We start from the raw sequence: 18,108 nt of genomic DNA, 5'->3' as shown, positions 1-18,108 counted from the left end.
CCGAAACACTTAAGTGTGACAAAGATGCAAAGGAACAGGAAATGAGGAAGGGGGCAAACACTTTTTCACACCACTGTAGGAGCAGGGCAGCATGCTAGCGGCTGTGCAACAAATGAATACAACCACCAACCAACCACCACCGTTCAAAGTACAACCACATCACACCCATTCTCCACTCACTTAATTGGCTTCCCTTTTTCCGCAAGGACTGAATATGAGGTCTCAATTCTCACCCACCAGTGCGTCTATGGTAATCCCGCCCCCCCTACAACACGATCTCACCGCTCAAAAAACTCCAACCGCCTCCTTTTCCCCAGAACTAAGCTTAGCACCATGGGTGATCGAGCCTTCTCCTCTGCCGAAACCCCCCCAACCATCTGAGGGCACCACAAACTATTGAGACCTTTAAAAAAGGACTAAAAACTTGAGTTTTAGCCTTGCACAACAATGTTGTTGCACTATTTATATGTATTTTAAACTAATGTTTTTATCTTGCTTTTAAGATCTTACCTGTAGCACTTTGAGGTTTGTCTAAAATGTAAAGTGCATAACAAATAAAACGTAGTATTATTATTGTTCATGATTATGAATCAAACACTTTCTTTTAGCTCGTCAGCAGCAGCCACTAGTCTAGTTCGCTGCTAACAGTTAAGAGCCAAGCAGCAGCCAGGATTGCTCATTGAGTGAATATTAAAAGAACTACATTTAATATTAATATTAAGACTATGTGAAAGAGCTGCTCTATATGGAATATGCCCTGAGATAATCAATGATCACAGACGATTCGCACTAATGAAACTTAATTGACTTGATTAGGAACCGTGGTAAAAATGGGATTAAAATGGGAAAAAAATCTGATTTAGTGTCGGAAGCAGAGTCAATTGTGGGTAATGGATAGCTGCTGTCAGTGTGGAAGGCATAGGTCAGCTGTTGCACCACAATGTGTGTGTGTGTGTGTGTCTGTGTGTGCGTGTGTACAAGCGAACATGACCAGATTATTTGCAATATAATCACGTTCTATGCCCAAATGTTACAAGTGACTCATTATGCTTTTTACCATCAAAAGCAGGATAGTAAATAATTATATAAGCGCACAACTGAAAGGGAACAAGATGAAGGTAACGTGAAATATTATATAATTATTTATTTATTTATTTTATTTCAAGGTCGGGATATTCTGATATTGTTGTAAAGATGTTAACTGTTTTAATAATATATCTGTACAATAAAACCCTGTTTGCACTGAATTGGAAATGATATTTGACAAAAATACACTGAATTACAAGGCTGTTGAGAACAGTGCGCTAATGCAGATTTATATACTAAGGTTTTAATTAAATTATTTTTATAGCCAGTCTGACTATGTCTCTACTCTAACAGATTTTCGCAGGGGGAAACCAACACCCTACTAATAAGGGTGTGAATCACAATTCAATTAGAAACTCAATTTAACACATCGGGGTGTCAGGGATGTCAAGGAAAACAACATTCTGTGGCAGGTAACAATTCAAAACCATAATGGAATATAATGCAGTAAGGGGGCTATCAAATCCAGAACCTGGGTACGGATACGAATACACAAATTAGTTAACTTTGTGACGTGAAGTGGGCAGAGAATCTGAATTTTAAAATCCTAACGACATCAAACCACGGTTTATTCTAACAGTTTTGAAAAAAAGAGATTGTCCATAGACTATACAGTCCTTCCAACATTCCCCTTTCCCCTTGCATAACTTTTCCACTGTTTCAAAGCTGCAATTCTCAAGCTCCGGCTCCCTTTAAGTTCTGAATCTCTTGCATTTAATTTTGGGCTCAGATTTACTTAACCAGATCATCTATTCATGGTCCCTTAACAGCATTACACAGCCTTACAGGAGCTTTCTTTTGATTGGGTTATTGAGTTCATTGCCTCTCGTGTATGGGTTTCTGAACAGTGACAGGATTTTACAAAGCCTACCTCTTACCTCGAGCCTTTTCAACAAGGTTCAGAAGTTTAACACTTGTTAACGTGGCATTACATAAGAATAATAATAGTGTTAGGCCAGTAATTGCTTGCTGGTTTGAGGACTGTCCAGACAGAACCATTTCAGAGCTGCTTATGCAACTGAGCTCTCCACTAACTGCTTGGATAGCTGACAAACTTTATGTTTGGGAGCTTTTTTCTTCATCATGTAGTATAGACTGCTAGGAAAGACGGGAGAGAGTGGGGAAGGCATGCAGCAAAGGGTCGCAGGTTGGATTCGAATCCAGGTCCCTGCTATGGACTACACAGCTAAAGTTCACCCCAGACTAAAGAGTAAAAGCCTATGGGCGACAGCAATGATGAACAAGGACTGATGACATCAATCTGGACAGCCGGGGCAATAAGCCTCTCCGGTTCCAGGTGTCATCATACAGGCTGCGGATTGGACTACCTGAACAGCTATTTTGTACACATTTGTTTGTGTTTGTGTATACGTATTCATCTGTAATATGTTTGTTTGTGTATATATGCATCAATCCCCAAGGCAAATTCCACGTAGGGCTAAAAAAAAACTTGTGATTCTTAAGAGTGTGGGCCAGGTCACAGGGAGATTAGAGGAAGTGATGTAACCATAAACCGCCTACCCTAACAAGAGCAAGAAGGGTTAACCTGCAATGAACTCAATGCAGTAAGCGACACACTTTTGAAAAAGAAAGCAAGTGGGTGCCCCCCCCCCCCACACACTAGCAGAGGGGAAAAAGGATGCTGACGTTGCTGTTTGGCTCTTAAGTCGCGTTTAAGGGCCCATCTGGGTCTTATGTCTGGAAACAATTACAGAATACAACAGAGACTAAAGTAATGATCTGAGAGAGAGAAACTGGGACTAAAAAAAAAAACATGCTTATAATATAATCTTAACAGCTGAATGGAGCTTCCACAAAGTGGTCACTGGTCTGACACACACATAAACAGCAGCCGAGGGTAACACAATGAAGCCCACAGAACAAACTGGCACAACTGGAATTCCACAGAAATAGTTATGTCAAATGAAGACAGGCATAAAAAAGAAGTGAAGAACCCATATAGCTAGCTAGGTCTTGTGCTTCACCCAGAACAAACACCCTAACTTTTCTACATCATAGCTGTAAATACATTGTTACCTATTAAGTAGCTACTTTAAGATCGATGTTATAACCGAACCGATAACCGGACCGATAAACCGATAACCGGGACTTTAAATGATTACTAGGGAATATAAAAAGGTATACATGTTAATAGTATTGTTTGTGACAGGCATTGCTTACCTGGGTCAGGTCATGGTCCGTTAATAGATGCAACTCTCGTGGTTTGAAGCAGTTCTGACATTTACTTTTGTTGAAGAAGTTAGCCTGGAATTTCCTACAGGGGTTTTCTTTTGCGGCAGACATTATTTTGACGTCTTTTTTTTTTTTGAGTAATTTCTCTGGAGGATTTTAAAAGTGGCGTTATCCCGCTGTTTTATTGTGCGTCCCTTCTATCCCAACTTCGAAAAAGCTCCAGCGCTCCGATGCATTTTCAAGTACAAAGACCAGGCAGACATTGAGTTGTTCGGTGACAAGGGTTCAAATCAGACTCTTCTTTTGGCTGTTTAGTTGTATCCAATCGCTGCTTCTCAATAAATAATGACCTGCCATCAAGCCAGCCTTTTCATCACTCAGTCAGTGATGAATGCTTTTCAATCCATGGCCTGCACCACAAAGCGGAGTGTTGAGAAAAGGTGGCTAATATCCTGTTAGCTTGGCAGTGGGTCTTCCAAATCAATAACGTAATGGCGTACGCCACAAAAACAACATTTTCACACAGCTATCACCTTCAAGCTCCAAGGAGTAAACTGTCCGTCAAATATCAAGTTACAGAATCCCAGGTGAATAACCCACAACAACAGAAAGCTTGCACGCAGATAGCAGCCTTTTCTGCCAGTCGTAGCAGCCTTTTCACCCAGTCCCAGCAGTCAGTCCATGCGAAGTTCATCCACTGCTCCTCTGCTACGGTTAGCCCAGTTAGCTGACTCGCACATAGGCTAGCTAGGTAACAAAATCCTGAAACGCGTCTTTAACTTAACTTTGAAAAAGAGCCAGTCCGACTATCCAAATGATTCGTGTGTTTTCCCAGGTAGAGACGGTGCACCTCTTGGTCAGTCACAGAGGACAAAAGTGGGATTTAGGACTGGCCCCATAACTAGCCTGGTTAGCAGCAATAGGTCTATTTTCTTCGTTTCCAACGGAGCGAAGGGGAGCAGGGAGCAGAGAGCACACAAGCTCCTGAAATTCCACGGAGTCTCGCGATGGCGGCTCACTGTCGCCGCCCATAAACGTAGATACCTCATTGGCGAACTGTTCATGGGAAAAATACGTGTACGTTGCCGCCATATTGGGACGGACCAGATTAACAATTTAGCTTGTTGTTATAGCAATAATAATAATAATAACAATAATAATACATAATCATAATAATAATAATAATAATAATAATAATAATAATAATAATAATAATAATAATAATAATAATAATAATTTCAACCGATTTCAAATTGTTTGCTTTGCTAGTGTCAAATGTTATTCCACGTTGGTTAGTTTTGGCATTTCTTTCCATGAACACCCAAAAGCAGCACAGTCTGTCTTTTTCTGTGAGTCTTTAAGGTCAAAACGGGTCATCTTACAAAGGTATACAGAACAGTATACAAGTAAGCTATGTAAAAGACACAAATGAGAAACAAATAAAAATGATTCTAGGTTGTTTCCGTCAGATTGGTCTGATTTACAAGTTCTCCTTAAAAAATGTAGTTCGTTAATCTGTTTGGCACAAGTTTCCTTGACTCCTCACAGGCTACGTGACACACAAAATATGAATAATTCCTATTACATTTTGGGTGTCTTTATTTAACTTTTGTCATTAGAAATAAATGTGTGAGACTATTAGTGTTTACAATTTAGTTCCGACACATGCCCATTCATCAGATGGATATACTTTTTCTCCCAGTACCCAACATACATTCTGCATGTCACAATCACAACAGTGTTTCAATGATTTATAGGATAATAATATATAGAACGTTTATCACACCTCTGTTATGTAAAGTTTTCTGAGGCCTTGCTCCAATTCATCCGGTGGCAGCACATAACCAAACGATATACTGCATATCATGTGAAGCTCTTGATCATATCTTTGATCATGGTCAGAAGACAACACAGAATATGATGAAGACCAAGAGACAGATGTGGACCCGACCGATGTGGAAGAAGAAGAAGGCCCTGCTGAGGTTGTTAGTGGGGACAGTCACTAATTCAATTTTATTCATAGTATCAAATCACAACAGAAGTTATCTCAAGGCGCTTTACAGATAGAGTAAGTCTAGACCACACTCTATAATTTACCCAACAATTCCAGTTATTCCCCTAAGAGCAAGCATTCAGTGGGACAGCAAGGAAAAACTCCCTTTCAGGAAGAAACCTTGGATGGTAAGGAAAACTTAATTTTAGGGAGAAGATGTTACACAACATCAGATGATAATGTAGGTGTTATTGTGTATTTAATAAGCTAAAATGGGGTGGCCATTTCGGGCTGGGAACATAACTAACATGAAACAGACACAACAGTAACTGTTTTAGCAGCTAAATGTGCTCTAAGTATTTTCCAGTAAAAGTAACCGTAAATGAGCAAAAAGTGCACTCTTAAATGTGCAGAATTATAATAAAGTAGTGCATAATTGGAATACTAAAATATAGCACAGTGTTTGGTTATTCTAGAATTACCTATTGAGTCAGCCAAATCAGCATCTAAATAATGGAGTCTTGAAGCTGTATTCTAGCCTGGGAAAGTGTTATTTCTGCATTCAATTTTTATTGATAAGAGAGTCATTTTAAAACAAATAGCAGTACAATGCAAACTGTTGCACCTTAACACAACTGAGACTCTCACTTGTCAATCATCTCTTCATGCTGGCAGCAGTGGGTCATGCCTCAGATACCACATATGTGTGTAATAATGGCTGACTGAAGCAGAAGCTATTATAAGCAGCATGTTCCAGTGGACAGCAGCGGGACAGACAGACAGAAAGACAGACAGACAGACAGAGGAACACAGCTGTGTGAATGGACGAGGAAGATAGTGGGACAAGGGCCTCTGTTACCTAACTAAAACCGGAAAAAACAACAGCCAGTCCTGCTGAAGGATTAGCTCCCTGTTCGTGCTGTAAGTGAACCAAGAATAACATAGATTACGTGATTGTGTGTGTGTGTGTGTGTGTGTGTGTGGTTGCCATAGATGTGCACTCACAAGCTCACTGCTAACCCACTGGAATCCAATCATGTGTCAGCCAATATGGGGCTTAGCAGGAAAGCGGGTGTCTGGATATGGCTAGGTTAAAAAAAATGATTCTCCCCAAAAAATTTGGTTTGAGTGATCTGATAAAAACCTAGATATTATTATTTCTTTAATATTATACTTTTATTATTTTCACCATGGATGGATAAGGGCATCATGTGACACACAGACACAGGGCTTTGTGGGGAAATTAAGGGGAAAACACAAGACTTTCACCCAGTAAAATAGTTTCCAAAGAGTATTACATAAGGGGACCGCTGCTATGTTAATCCTGTTGAGAAAAAAGTACTTCAAACTATCTTTTTTGGGGTCAATTCTTCATGTAAACATTTACCTGGTGTATTGTAAAGTAAATGTAAGACCTGCTTCTTGCTTGTTTTTACAGAATAAAATATCTGAGAATCTCTTTTATATCCAAGCAAAAGTAGTATTGTAACTCAACTTGGTAAATCAATAAGACCTTGTAAATCAGCCAATCCCAGCCCTATCTCTAGACTCATCATACATACTAGATATAATGTGGATTAGGTATGTTTGACTATGTTACAGACAATACATTTTGGCTCATAAAAAAAAAGCATTCTGATAAATTGAATGTATTTTCCAGAGTCAAGCAGGGAAAGTAAGGTCACCCTTTGCTTATAAATGTGAGCCTTTTCACTTGCCCCCCCTTTGGGGTATCCTATGACAACATCCTGGAGGTGGCACAGTCGAGGCATTCTGTGGCGGCAGCATGGCCAGAATATATTTAGCTGTTCTCCTTAAACTCACTTATATGGTAAGTGTGTTAGCAAGGCCTACAAAAGCAAATTCTTCCCTTAAGGGGGTAAACTGTACAATATGAAGTGCTTTTTCTCAATAAACAAATATAAAAAAGGAATCCCTCTCAATCATCACAAGTGTGTAGTGGTGTCTGTATCTGCAGAGACTCTGCCCTCCCCCTGCATTTTCTCGTCTTTTTCTTTTTCTTTTGGTGAGTGCGGGACATTTGTGGGCATTGACAAAGGAGCCTTCGGGCTCCACTTGGGTGTGGAAAACCCAGCTGATAACAACATGCAGGTTGTGCAGCATGTTTTCATTTCCAACCACCGCTTGTGTAACTGACACGGACACACAGTATGGACAGGATGAACTGCATTCACTCATGTTCCCCATTGAGGTGTGGGTGTGTGTTTTTGTGCGTTAAAACACAACGCACAAATCTCCGAATACAAATTACTACGTTCTCTCTCTGGCTCTGACCCGAAGAGGGAGGGCCAACTTTGAACACTGTTTACAGAGAGTAAGGGGATACTAATAATAATGAGATAAGGAAGGGGCGCCCTGAGAGTCTGGTGCCTTGTTCAAGAGCACCCCGACAGTGCCCAGGAGGTGAACTGGCACCTCTCCAGCTACCAGTCCACCACCATACTTTGATCCGTACCGCGACCCTCCAGTTCCCAACCCAACTCCCTACTGATGCCATCACTATACTCACTAAATATTCTACCTTAAATACATTTAGAGCAAAAAAACATGTCACAGTCGAAGCAAATACACGTACAAACACAGTATAAATCGGATTTATTGGTCTGCAAATATCTTTAGATACTTTGACAGTACAAATCAAAGTAATTGTCAAAAGCTTTAAATACAAATCCAGTATTTCCATAGGTTCAAATTGGTAAAATGTTGTTTTTACTCAGGAAGTTTACTTAGGAAGGGTACTGGATGGCCCAATGTCACACACTTAGTTACTTCTGACAGATCCTCAGGAACAATTACTGTTTTCTGAAGTATAATGAATCATGTTAAAAAACCCATCACCAATCATTGGTTTTCATCACTTAAACAATACCAGACATAAAATATGAGTTATACCAGTAAAGATTTTAGTGAATTGATTTTTAGTCTTCAGATAACTAAGATGTGGCGCATGTACTATTTGTTATGGACACTGCATTGGTTTACACTACAAATGAGCCACAGCGTAGGAGACCTAAAACCTAATCCCAGACTGCTGGCTCAGTATGTGTGTGTAGCTTTTTTCCTGCATTGATCCTCTGCCCTCTCCTCCACAGATCATGGCCCTGCCCTCTGTGATGGTGTTGCCCCTGCTAATCGTCGTGGCGGCTGGGGTCTACTACATCTACAATGAGGTCATGCAGTTTATGTCCAAGTCCTTGGTGCGAAACAAAGTGGTGGTGATCACTGATGCTGTGTCGGGGGTGGGATCTGGTAATCCTGCTTGTGTTTCTACTATTTTGTCTGTCAGCAGGATGTCTCAATGGCAAATTCAATAACATTGAAGACTTGTAATCCTTGGGGCTAAGGAACAATTGCCTCATGGTGATATATATATTGGATTTATGTCATTTCATGATTATTGCACTGTAGCCATGACTAAAAGTAATGGAAACTGACTCAATTCAAAGTGTGTTGCTTTGAACTGCATGGTTATGGCAATTGTTTGATACTAATTTGCTTTCTTGCCAAGAAAGAAGATCATACCACTCTAATATCTATACACTGAAAATACACTAAATCAAGGATGGAGGCTGTTAGCTTGGACAGAAATCAGGTAGAAACAGCTATCCTGACTCTGTCCAAATTTTAAAAAAATGTTTAAAACACTTTTGTATGTCTAAAACTAATGACACATAAGGCGTTAATGAGTGAGCTGTTATATTCTTTCTGTAAGCTTTGGACAGAGTTAGGCTAGCGTTAGCTTTTTCCTGCCTACTTTAAATATTTTTGCTAAGCTAAGCCTCATGGCTCTGGCTTCATACATAGGGACATGAGATTGGTATCAAGAGTAGAAATGACAATTTGTTGTTTATGTAGGGCAATATTTCTTGGTTGGAAGCAAGGATTTTCTGGAATCTTGGAGGTCGCCTAGCATCAAGTTGTTGTCTATGAGCCAGACTAATTTCTGGTCAAAACCAAGGAAAATAGAATCTAATTTTCTATTTTCCTTGGTTGGAAGCTGTCACTGCAATGAAAAGAACTCCAGAAAGTCACTAAGACAAGTATTCTAACACAAAAAACTACATAACGCAATGTGTTCAATGAGCTTTAAATGGTGTTGGTGGCCATACTTCTTTCCTTTGACCTGAGCCAGGCTAGCGGTTTTCCCATTTTCGGTCCACACTACAGTATAAATACTGTAGTAGCCTATTTGTGGCTCCGCTGCACGGCTTGCTTGCTGAATATCGAGGACACAGTGGCTGAAGTTTAACTGGAAATCCAGGTTTTATTACCCTAGAATACAAGCTAATAACTGTGGCAAAACTAGCTACTTAGCTTATTATACCTAGCTACTTAGCTCATACCTAGTTACTTAGCATATACCTCCTTTTACCCTCCAACTCTCACTTCTTTCACTTCTCTTACCCTAACCTTTCCTGAACCTAACCTATCAATTCAATTTCAGTTTCATCAATTAATATCAGCTGAACTAGGGGCAACATCTCCCCCCATGTACTCCCCAAGAGTCTCTTCCATGTTAGTCCTGCAGGGTCGCTTCAATACGTTAAGCTAAGCTAATCAGCAGCTGGTTGTAGCTTCATATTTAGCATGGGCCACAAGCATGAAAGTGGTATCAATTTTCTTATCCAACTCTTAGCAAGAAAGCGAATAAGTGTATGTCACAACATGTCAAACCGTTTTTTCTTTTATTTCTGTTCAGAGTGTGCCCATCTCTTCCATAAGGGCGGTGCCAGATTGATCCTGTGTGGGATTAACTGGGATAAACTAGAGTCTCTGTATGACTATCTGACTCAGGATGCTGACCCCAGCGAGGTGAGGAAATTAAATAAATGGAAATGATGCATTTATGGTATTTATTTAAGTTTGAAACATAAACATGTCCAATTCTGAGTTAACCCTTTCCACTCTAAAACCCTTAGGCCTACTCTTTTTGTGTGGTGATGATGTATCTTTAGCTGAGAAACAAATCTTTCACTACAGCTCCAATAAAAACTAGCCTATCTTCTCATGTCTATTAATTTACTTTGGAAACTTTGGCAGTGCAGTGACAATTCTTATGGGAGAGCAAAGATTTTTCCATACCACAAAAATCACTCAAATAGCAAATTAACACAGGACACTGACATGACATGGTAGGTTTATAACAACAGGTTCTGGCCATGTTTTTATAATAATCCACTGCTCTGTTGCGACCTCCCACATCACCACTTCCTCCTTTTGTCAACAGAATAACAGGATATCCTGTCTCACAGCCCACTGTCCTCCATGGATCTTCTATACACAGGACACAGTCTAGCTATATGGAAAAAGCACATAAATGGATAACAACATAATCTAATAAGCCAACATATGAACTCATGGCTGTTTATTAGCTGTGGCTGAGACTAAACAAATCCCTTTCTCACTACTGTTTACATTTTCTTGTGGATTAACATTGACTGAAGCTCACTTCCCTTTGTTGTTCCCACTGCAGAATCTATTGTAAATGTGCGTGATGTTTTCACTCCAGTGTATTGGTACTGCCCTGACAAACCATATCTGTGAGATCTTTTCGGTGTTAAGTAGGCCTAAATATAGTTATTTCACTATGTATGGTCACAAAGAAGGTAATTCTGGATTGCTGATAATACACCTACACAGAATGAATGGTTTACTGAAGCATATGAAATGGTTAAATTAGAAGTTTTTTCAATGTTTTGAACTTTTTTTTTTTTGACCCTTTTTTCAACACTTTTGACCCTTTTTTTAATGTTTGTCACTTTTTGTGTTTTCAACACTACGTAACTAACTTATTAACTTTAGTTTTAGGAATCATTTCAACTAAAATTAAAGGAATGTACAGTATTTTGATGAATAATCACAGACTGGAATATGTCAACTTTTACTCAATTTCAAAACCACTTCAGTTTGTTTTTCAATTACTATAAAATTCAATAAGACACCCCAAAATTAATGAAAGTAGAGATTTGTACTTGCCAAAGAGTGTTGTGTGGAATCAATCATGTTATTTTGGAGGTAGTTAAAAAGAACATGGATATAGGAAAACGGGTCAATTTGACCCGAGGACAACATGAGGGTTAAACTGCAAGAGAACAAGATGGAACAGGTTGAGGAAACATTGAGCAATTACGACTTAGAACCCAGACAGGATGATCCAGAACCCCAACATCCATTTTGATGTTGGAACATTTCAATGATTGATGATTCAATGATTCAAGAAATCAACACATCATTTTATCTTGCTACCTTATATGAAGAAACTACTGTGTAAATTATTACACAATACCTATGTGCCTAGTAAGAATCTTAAAAACTATGTCATATTATGAGGCGGGTTAAGCCTTTATTAGAAAGTAGACCGTGGAAAGATGACAGGAAATGAGGGGAGGCAAATAGAAATGACATACATAAAAGTTCCGCGGACAGATGTGGACCAGGAATGGTGTGGTTCATGGTCAGCGCCTTAGCCCCTGGGTCACCAGGTGTTATAGGAAAATTACATAGACAATGATTTCCTTTCAATAATTTTTCATTTTCTTAAGGGATTTTTCATTATATGTAAATCCTTTAATGTACTTCTAAAAGATGTGTCTCCTAAAATCCTGAATTATGAAACCTACCTCATTAAAGTATGTAAAGTTACTATGTTATATAAGAATTCCATATGTTTTTGTAATGGGAAAAAGAGACAAATTGACAATGAATAGTATGAATACTAGGCTTAGGATAAGGCATGGTGATCATATCATTAAAGTACAGATTTGAAGGTTGTGTCATAATGCAAACAAAGACATAAAATATGCTGACATTACATATACTGGGTACTGCAGAGTGCATCCTTTCTGGACAAAACAGTGCATGATTAGTTTGGTTTGGACAAAAGCATATTTTTTAAAAACCATCATCTCAATTTATTACTATAATCAAGTAAAACATGTACTGTTATTGAAACAATAAGCAGTTGTTCAGGGCTGTTTTTCAGGTGTGAAAAGTTAAAATAAGGAAAATTGTTTTAGGTCAATGTAGTCCTGCTAGACCTAGATTAAGTCCTGGATTGTTTTAAATTCTCAAATTGTAATTTAGACAAGGCTAATCTGGGAAAATCCACTCAAATTTAATTCAACACTGATCATAATCATAGTGGGTAGCTACATAACAATCCAAGAAATTCTGCATGAATTCAAGGCAATTCCAACACTGAAATAATAATATGAGATAATACTTTTTGTCATGACATCAACAATCCAGTCAGATTGATGCTTGATGAACATATTAGTTTGCCAAGTAACACATTACTTTGTCTCCCCCCCGCCCCCAGACATTTGCCCCAAAGCTGGTTATCCTGGACTTCAGCGACATGGACAGCATGGAGAACGTGGTGGCTGAAGTGGTGGAGTGTTACGGCTGCGTGGATGTGTTGATCTGTAACAGCAGCATGAAGCTGAAGGCCCAGGTGCAAAGTGTCTCCCTGGAAATGGACAGAAATATAATGGACATTAACTACTTCGGCCCCAGCACTCTGGCCAAAGGTGAGCTGGGCATTCCTGAGGCAACCATTACTGTTTCTATGATGATGGTTCTTAGTGATTTTTTTAATCAAAAATCTAATGTATATCAAAATCATGTGTGCAGGTGTTCTTCCAACAATGATCTCAAGAAGATCGGGGCACATTGTGCTGGTCAACAGCATCCAGGGAAGACTAGCTGTCCCATTCAGAAGTTCATGTGAGTTGCCAATAAAAGTCTTTAGGAGCTTTTCTCAACCGATGTCAAGGGTTCATTCACCTTTTTTAAAGATTTGGGCCTTTAAATGCCTTTATTTGTATAGGACAGCTTAGACATGAAAGGGATAGAGAGGGGGGGATGAAACGCAGCAAAGGACCGCAGGTCGGAGTCAAACCTGGGCCCACTGTGTCGGAAAACAATATTTTCACACTCTTCTTTTATTTTCTAAAAACATTACTCCAGTAGATGCTATGTAAGGGATAATGTAGAGCAAGGCGGTTGTCATGGTGAACGCAATTACAAGACCTGATCATCCTGTGGGGGTTGCATTCTCCATAACAACCGCCTCGCTCTACATTATCCATAACATAGTATTCATATCTATAGCAAGTATTAGCAATAGTAGTAAGTACTTTTTAATCATAAAATAGAAAGAAATGCTGTGAGTGGAACAGTATGTACTGAGTCACTTCATCGCTTCATGAGTATTTTTTTTAATGTTGTGATGAAATGTCCCATCATCATCATCATCATCATCATCATCATCATCATCATCTCCTGATTAGATAACTAGTTTATTAGGCCCACTTAGATAAAACTGATGCAGTCAAATACAACAGCCCTGCAATAAATCCTTCCTTCATGAATGTATAATGTTCCGTTTTTGTTTAAATTGTTTTTAAGAGGTGTTCAACTGAAAAGGTTGTGTGTGTGTGTGGGTGGGTGGGTGTGTGTGTGTGGGGGTGTGTGTCGGCATTCATCAGACGCTGCATCTAAGCACGCGGCGCAGGCCTTCTTTGACTGCCTGCGGGCTGAAGTGGAGGAGTTTGGGGTAGTCGTCAGCACCATCAGTCATACCTTTATCAACGCCTCGGACCCCCCACCTGTGGAGGAACCCGCCCCCAAACCAAACACCCTGGCTGCATGTGAGTAAAAGAACCGCTACGGAAGGGACTGAAGTGGATGTATATATATGAAAACCCATAATAATGTGAGGGCAATTTTCAAATGTTTGAAGTATCTATTCTTTCACAGTTATCACCAGCCAGTTGACCCACGGCGTGCGCCCGTCAGTCCTAGCCAATGAGATTATGCAAACTGTGAACAGGAAGAAGAAAGAGGTTGTACTGGCCCACCCCATCCCTAGGGTGGCCCTCTACCTCCGCTCCCTCTTCCCCTCCTTCTTCTTTGCTGTGCTGGCTGCTGGAGTGAAGGACTCAGTCCTGGCTGAGCAGATGCAGTAAGGGAAAATCTGAAATGAAATCATAAAGAGACAAGAATTGTTTGGAAATTGGAGATATGTAATACTCAATACTTGGTTGGCACAGCAAGGGATGCTTTAGGGGCATGGCTACGTATATGCTGGAGCCCTGCACAGGCCCCAAAATCTAGATCCTGGCCCAGCTCTGGCCGAGACTCCCAGGCCTTAGCCCGGCCCTTGGCCGACAGCTTATCATAATTTTTAGCCAGAACCCGAATGGAGCCGGTGTCTTTTTCTTTTCTCTCCTGTTGCAGCCATTAAAATGTTGCATTTAATGGCAAAGTGGTTATCCCCGTATGTAGCACATAAGACTCCTAGTTAGTGGCCGAGTCTGCCATTCCCACGCTGTATTTAAATTGCCTTTACATGCAAAACAATGTGTTGTTTCCTGTCATTGCTTCCTACCACTGTAACACAGCAAGCAGCGAATCAAATAAAAGTAATCTTGCATTCTGCCGTGTGTATTTCACTCAATCCGAATTACAGATTACAAGTAATGCACTGCATGTACGGAAATATAGTACATGTGGTGTTTTCTGTCAGTATTTGCAGACAAAAGGGGCAGCCAGAGATTTGAAGCAGAGATATGGACCAGCTCAAACCCAGTGATAGGTTATTTGCAGGAATATTTGCAGTACTTGTACTTTACTTTAGAATTTAAATTTAATGCAACTTTATGGAACGAAAAGGATTCACTTTGGGAAATGTACTTACTCCACCTATGTGCAAATCTGTTTATTCCCCTCTTTCAGAAGATAATCTAAGTTCAGACATGAAATACAAGTGTTCAATATTCAAATAATTTCATTCATATTGCTTAGATTAAGTTTGTCATTTTAATGCTGAAAGACACCAACATTGAATATAACAACATTTAAAATTGAACATCCAGGCTTGAATCACGCTTGAATGGAATTGATCAGACATTTATCTTCATCTTTAATTTGACAATTATATAAATATATGCAGTACATATATTTGTATATTTATACTTTATAGTTCTACTCCACAACATGAGAAAAAAATACTGTGCTTGTTACTGTACTCTAATCATCTGACAGCAATGATTACATTATTGCACAATTTTCTATGTAACGCAAGTTATTTTAAATATAGTATAATTATATAATTGTTAATAACAAATCGTGTTTTTTCATGATTTTGCTAATATAACTTTAAATATTAACCAGTCTGAATGAAAAACGTTTGGGGGGATTTTTCTATTATTTTTTTTGTTACTTTTACTTAACCCTCATGTTGTCCTTTGGGTCAAATTTGACCCGTTTTAAGTGAATTGTTGTTTTTTTGTCACAAAAAATTGGCCGTTGAAATAAGCGTTACATTAAAAATATCAAAAAACTTAGGAAAAAAATACCAAAAACATCAAAAAAGCACCCACAACATTGTAAAAGTGACAAAAATGTTGGAAAAAGTCATGGTTGATGGGACGACAACACAAAGGTTAAGTTAACAATCTCAATATTTTTCTTTAGAATCAAACAAAAGTAGATATGTCGATTATTTGCCACATCATCAAAAGGCAAGGGTTGGACTGAACAGATTATTCCAGTGTATGTTAATCACACAACAGAGTGAAGCATGGGAGGTTTTCAATTAGGACTGTCTTTCTCCATATGTCCTCTAGGTGGGAGCAATGTATAGGTAATTAATTATAATGTCTGACTCATGATACTGAAGAGATCAACCTTTACAGACATCCTCATTACTGTTTTTTTCAATTTCTAACAAGTGTTTACCTATACTTTTTCAAAACTGTTAACACAGTAACACACCTAACTCCCGCAATTACCCAAATAGTTCATTTTCTGCTATAAAACCTAATTTTGTTCAATAAAATCCAACTTTACACAACTTTTTCTCTTCATACACTAACTCTATTGAAACATTAAAAACCTGACCCGATATCAAGTAATTCGGTCAAAATACTAGCATGTTTCCCCCCAGAGTGGAGTCCGGAGAGCTACATACATATTTAAAATGGCTTTGTGTACAAGTCGTGTGAAAAGTAGTTAGGTATTAACAACAAATAAATAAATATTCCACTGTAAGGAAATTAAATGGTTAAGTACTAGATAATAAATAAGAGTGGAGTGGAGTCAGTGCATGTGAGAGTTCAAGGTGGTTATGGCCTTTGGGAAGAAACTGTTCTTGAGTGTGTTAGTCCGTGCTATGATGCACCTGTAACGCCTACCTGAGGGCAACAGGTCAAACAGATCGGGGGTGGGGGGGGGGGGGGGGGGGGGGGGGGGGGTTCTCTCTGCTAAGGCAGCGGGAGGTGTAGATCTCCATCAGGGAGGAGAGAAGGGCAGCCAATGATCTTTTGTGCTGACCTTACGACCCTCTGCAGCCTCTTCCTGTCTGGATGATTGTGACATCGCCCCGCCCCCTGCAGCCAGCCCTAGGATCTGTCTCGCCCCCAAGCCTTGCCCTTTCTACTGAGCCAGAGCCAAAAGCTCCTGCTCCCTGCTCGGCTTCCTCTGCCAGCTCTTTGAGGACTCTATCCAGTTTAGTTAACTACTGTTTGCCGGTTTTTCTTGTGTGTTTACTTGTTTGTTTGTTGTTGTTTTTTTGCTCTTATTGTTGAGAATGCTACTTTAACAAAGGAATTTCCCCGCTGTGGGATGAATCAAATATTACCTAATCTAATCTAATCTAATAGACCTCAACAGACGGTTCCGGAATTAAAAATGCAATACAATTTCTCCATTGACAATTGGAGTAGAAGCCATCAAATTGTGACCGCCCATTGTAAACCAACTCCAATATGACTAAGTGATTGTATATGCTCATATAGATGCCAAAAGTTCATGGGGCACCAACCTCGTTTTGAGATAAAAGTCTTTTATTCGCGATGTCTTGGAGTACTTCATTATCCAGGGATGCTTCTGATTGGTGGAACTCATGTAGCTGTTTGATTAAACCCTAAACCCCGCGAAAGTTCGTTAGGGTTAGGGTTAGGGAACTCAGAATTTTTGTGAATACTATTCATTGCTCCTCTTATGTGAAATTAAACATTAAAAGAAAACAATTGAAGCTTTCTTAAAACGGACGAAAGACCTTCAGGCAGCTATGACGTTCACACAGATGCAATACGTCCTCAGATTTATTGCACTCATCACTTCAGGGCTTGAGGACAGAAGCTGCTGCCTGGCTGGTTTTATCCTCTGAGGATTACATTGGTGGGATGAATGCTGGTCCATGTGTATTCGTATTTGGTGATTACTTGATTGAAAATGTGATTGATAAATTGATTCTCACATTATATCAGTCTAACTCTCTGTGACAAAAGCCCATCCCATTTCTGTGACGTAAACAAGGAGCGAATTCAGAGCAAGCAGCGCATGATCCAAGCAGTTTGTGTGGGTGTTGGGCGGGGGGGGACTGGGGAGAGACTACTGGCGTCAAGTCCAGCTGGTATGCGTGAGTCTGTCCTCCAGGTCACTCTTCTCTAGGGAGTTCATCTTTTGTCTCCAGGGCCAACGGACAGGAATGTGTCTCTAATTCTCACATGAATAAATTCTACTTTATGACATTTCCGCCTGCCATCGGGAAGGATTTCTTTAGAGCTCAACTTGACTCTGCAAATTGGCATTTTGATCTAACTTATTAACATGAGTCACACAGCACAGCCTGATTATGTATGTTTCATCGCATGCAATGGAGGACAGCCCCATGTATTAATAATTGTTTAAGAAGAGTTTCCAGTAAGCACGTTGAATCATATCAGCCATGACATTGTCAGATTCATCTTTGTTTAAAGGTAAAATGCATCAAGGTCTGCAATGATCTAAACCTAATAGTTTCACTC

At 39.5% G+C, this 18,108-nt stretch overlaps 2 protein-coding genes across 7 annotated transcripts in view; one reads left to right on the top strand and one right to left on the bottom strand.

Moving 5' to 3' along the window:
- Positions 1 to 4,286, bottom strand: part of mprip (myosin phosphatase Rho interacting protein) — a 44,431-nt gene extending 40,145 nt beyond the window's left edge. For 3 of the 5 annotated variants that reach the window (XM_034861289.1, XM_034861290.1, XM_034861288.1), the window contains exon 1: positions 3,268 to 4,286. In XM_034861289.1, coding sequence (XP_034717180.1) covers positions 3,268 to 3,390 — 123 coding nt within the window. In that variant the 5' untranslated portion in view covers positions 3,391 to 4,286. The remainder of the gene's footprint in view (positions 1 to 3,267) is intronic. The other 2 variants (XM_034861291.1, XM_034861292.1) reach the window with 1 other exon arrangement.
- Positions 4,287 to 5,971: 1,685 nt separating this feature from the next.
- Positions 5,972 to 14,540, top strand: dhrs7cb (dehydrogenase/reductase (SDR family) member 7Cb). Of its 2 annotated transcripts, none has more exons than XM_034861388.1 (7): positions 5,972 to 6,193; positions 8,386 to 8,542; positions 9,993 to 10,105; positions 12,612 to 12,822; positions 12,926 to 13,018; positions 13,783 to 13,944; positions 14,054 to 14,540. In XM_034861388.1, exons 2-7 carry the CDS (start codon positions 8,389 to 8,391, stop codon positions 14,260 to 14,262), a joined length of 942 nt encoding a protein of 313 aa, XP_034717279.1. In that variant the 5' UTR covers positions 5,972 to 6,193; positions 8,386 to 8,388; the 3' UTR covers positions 14,263 to 14,540. The 2 variants fall into 2 exon arrangements, with proteins under 2 accessions (XP_034717279.1, XP_034717278.1); XM_034861387.1 differs by having other exon boundaries at positions 6,007 to 6,197.
- Positions 14,541 to 18,108: the final 3,568 nt, after the last annotated feature.

This window comes from Etheostoma cragini, chromosome 21, assembly GCF_013103735.1.
Source record: "Etheostoma cragini isolate CJK2018 chromosome 21, CSU_Ecrag_1.0, whole genome shotgun sequence".
Lineage (NCBI taxonomy): Eukaryota > Metazoa > Chordata > Actinopteri > Perciformes > Percidae > Etheostoma > Etheostoma cragini.
Note: the sequence above shows the minus strand (reverse complement) of the source record. Positions and strands in the feature narration are given on the sequence as shown.

Coding starts and splice junctions, on each gene's coding strand:
- dhrs7cb (XM_034861388.1), top strand. CDS start 8,389: ATGGCCCTGCCCTCTGTGATGGTGTTGCCCCTGCTAATCGTCGTGGCG. Junction 8,543..9,992: donor TGTGTCGGGGGTGGGATCTG/GTAATCCTGCTT, acceptor ATTTCTGTTCAG/AGTGTGCCCATCTCTTCCAT. Junction 10,106..12,611: donor AGGATGCTGACCCCAGCGAG/GTGAGGAAATTA, acceptor CCCCGCCCCCAG/ACATTTGCCCCAAAGCTGGT.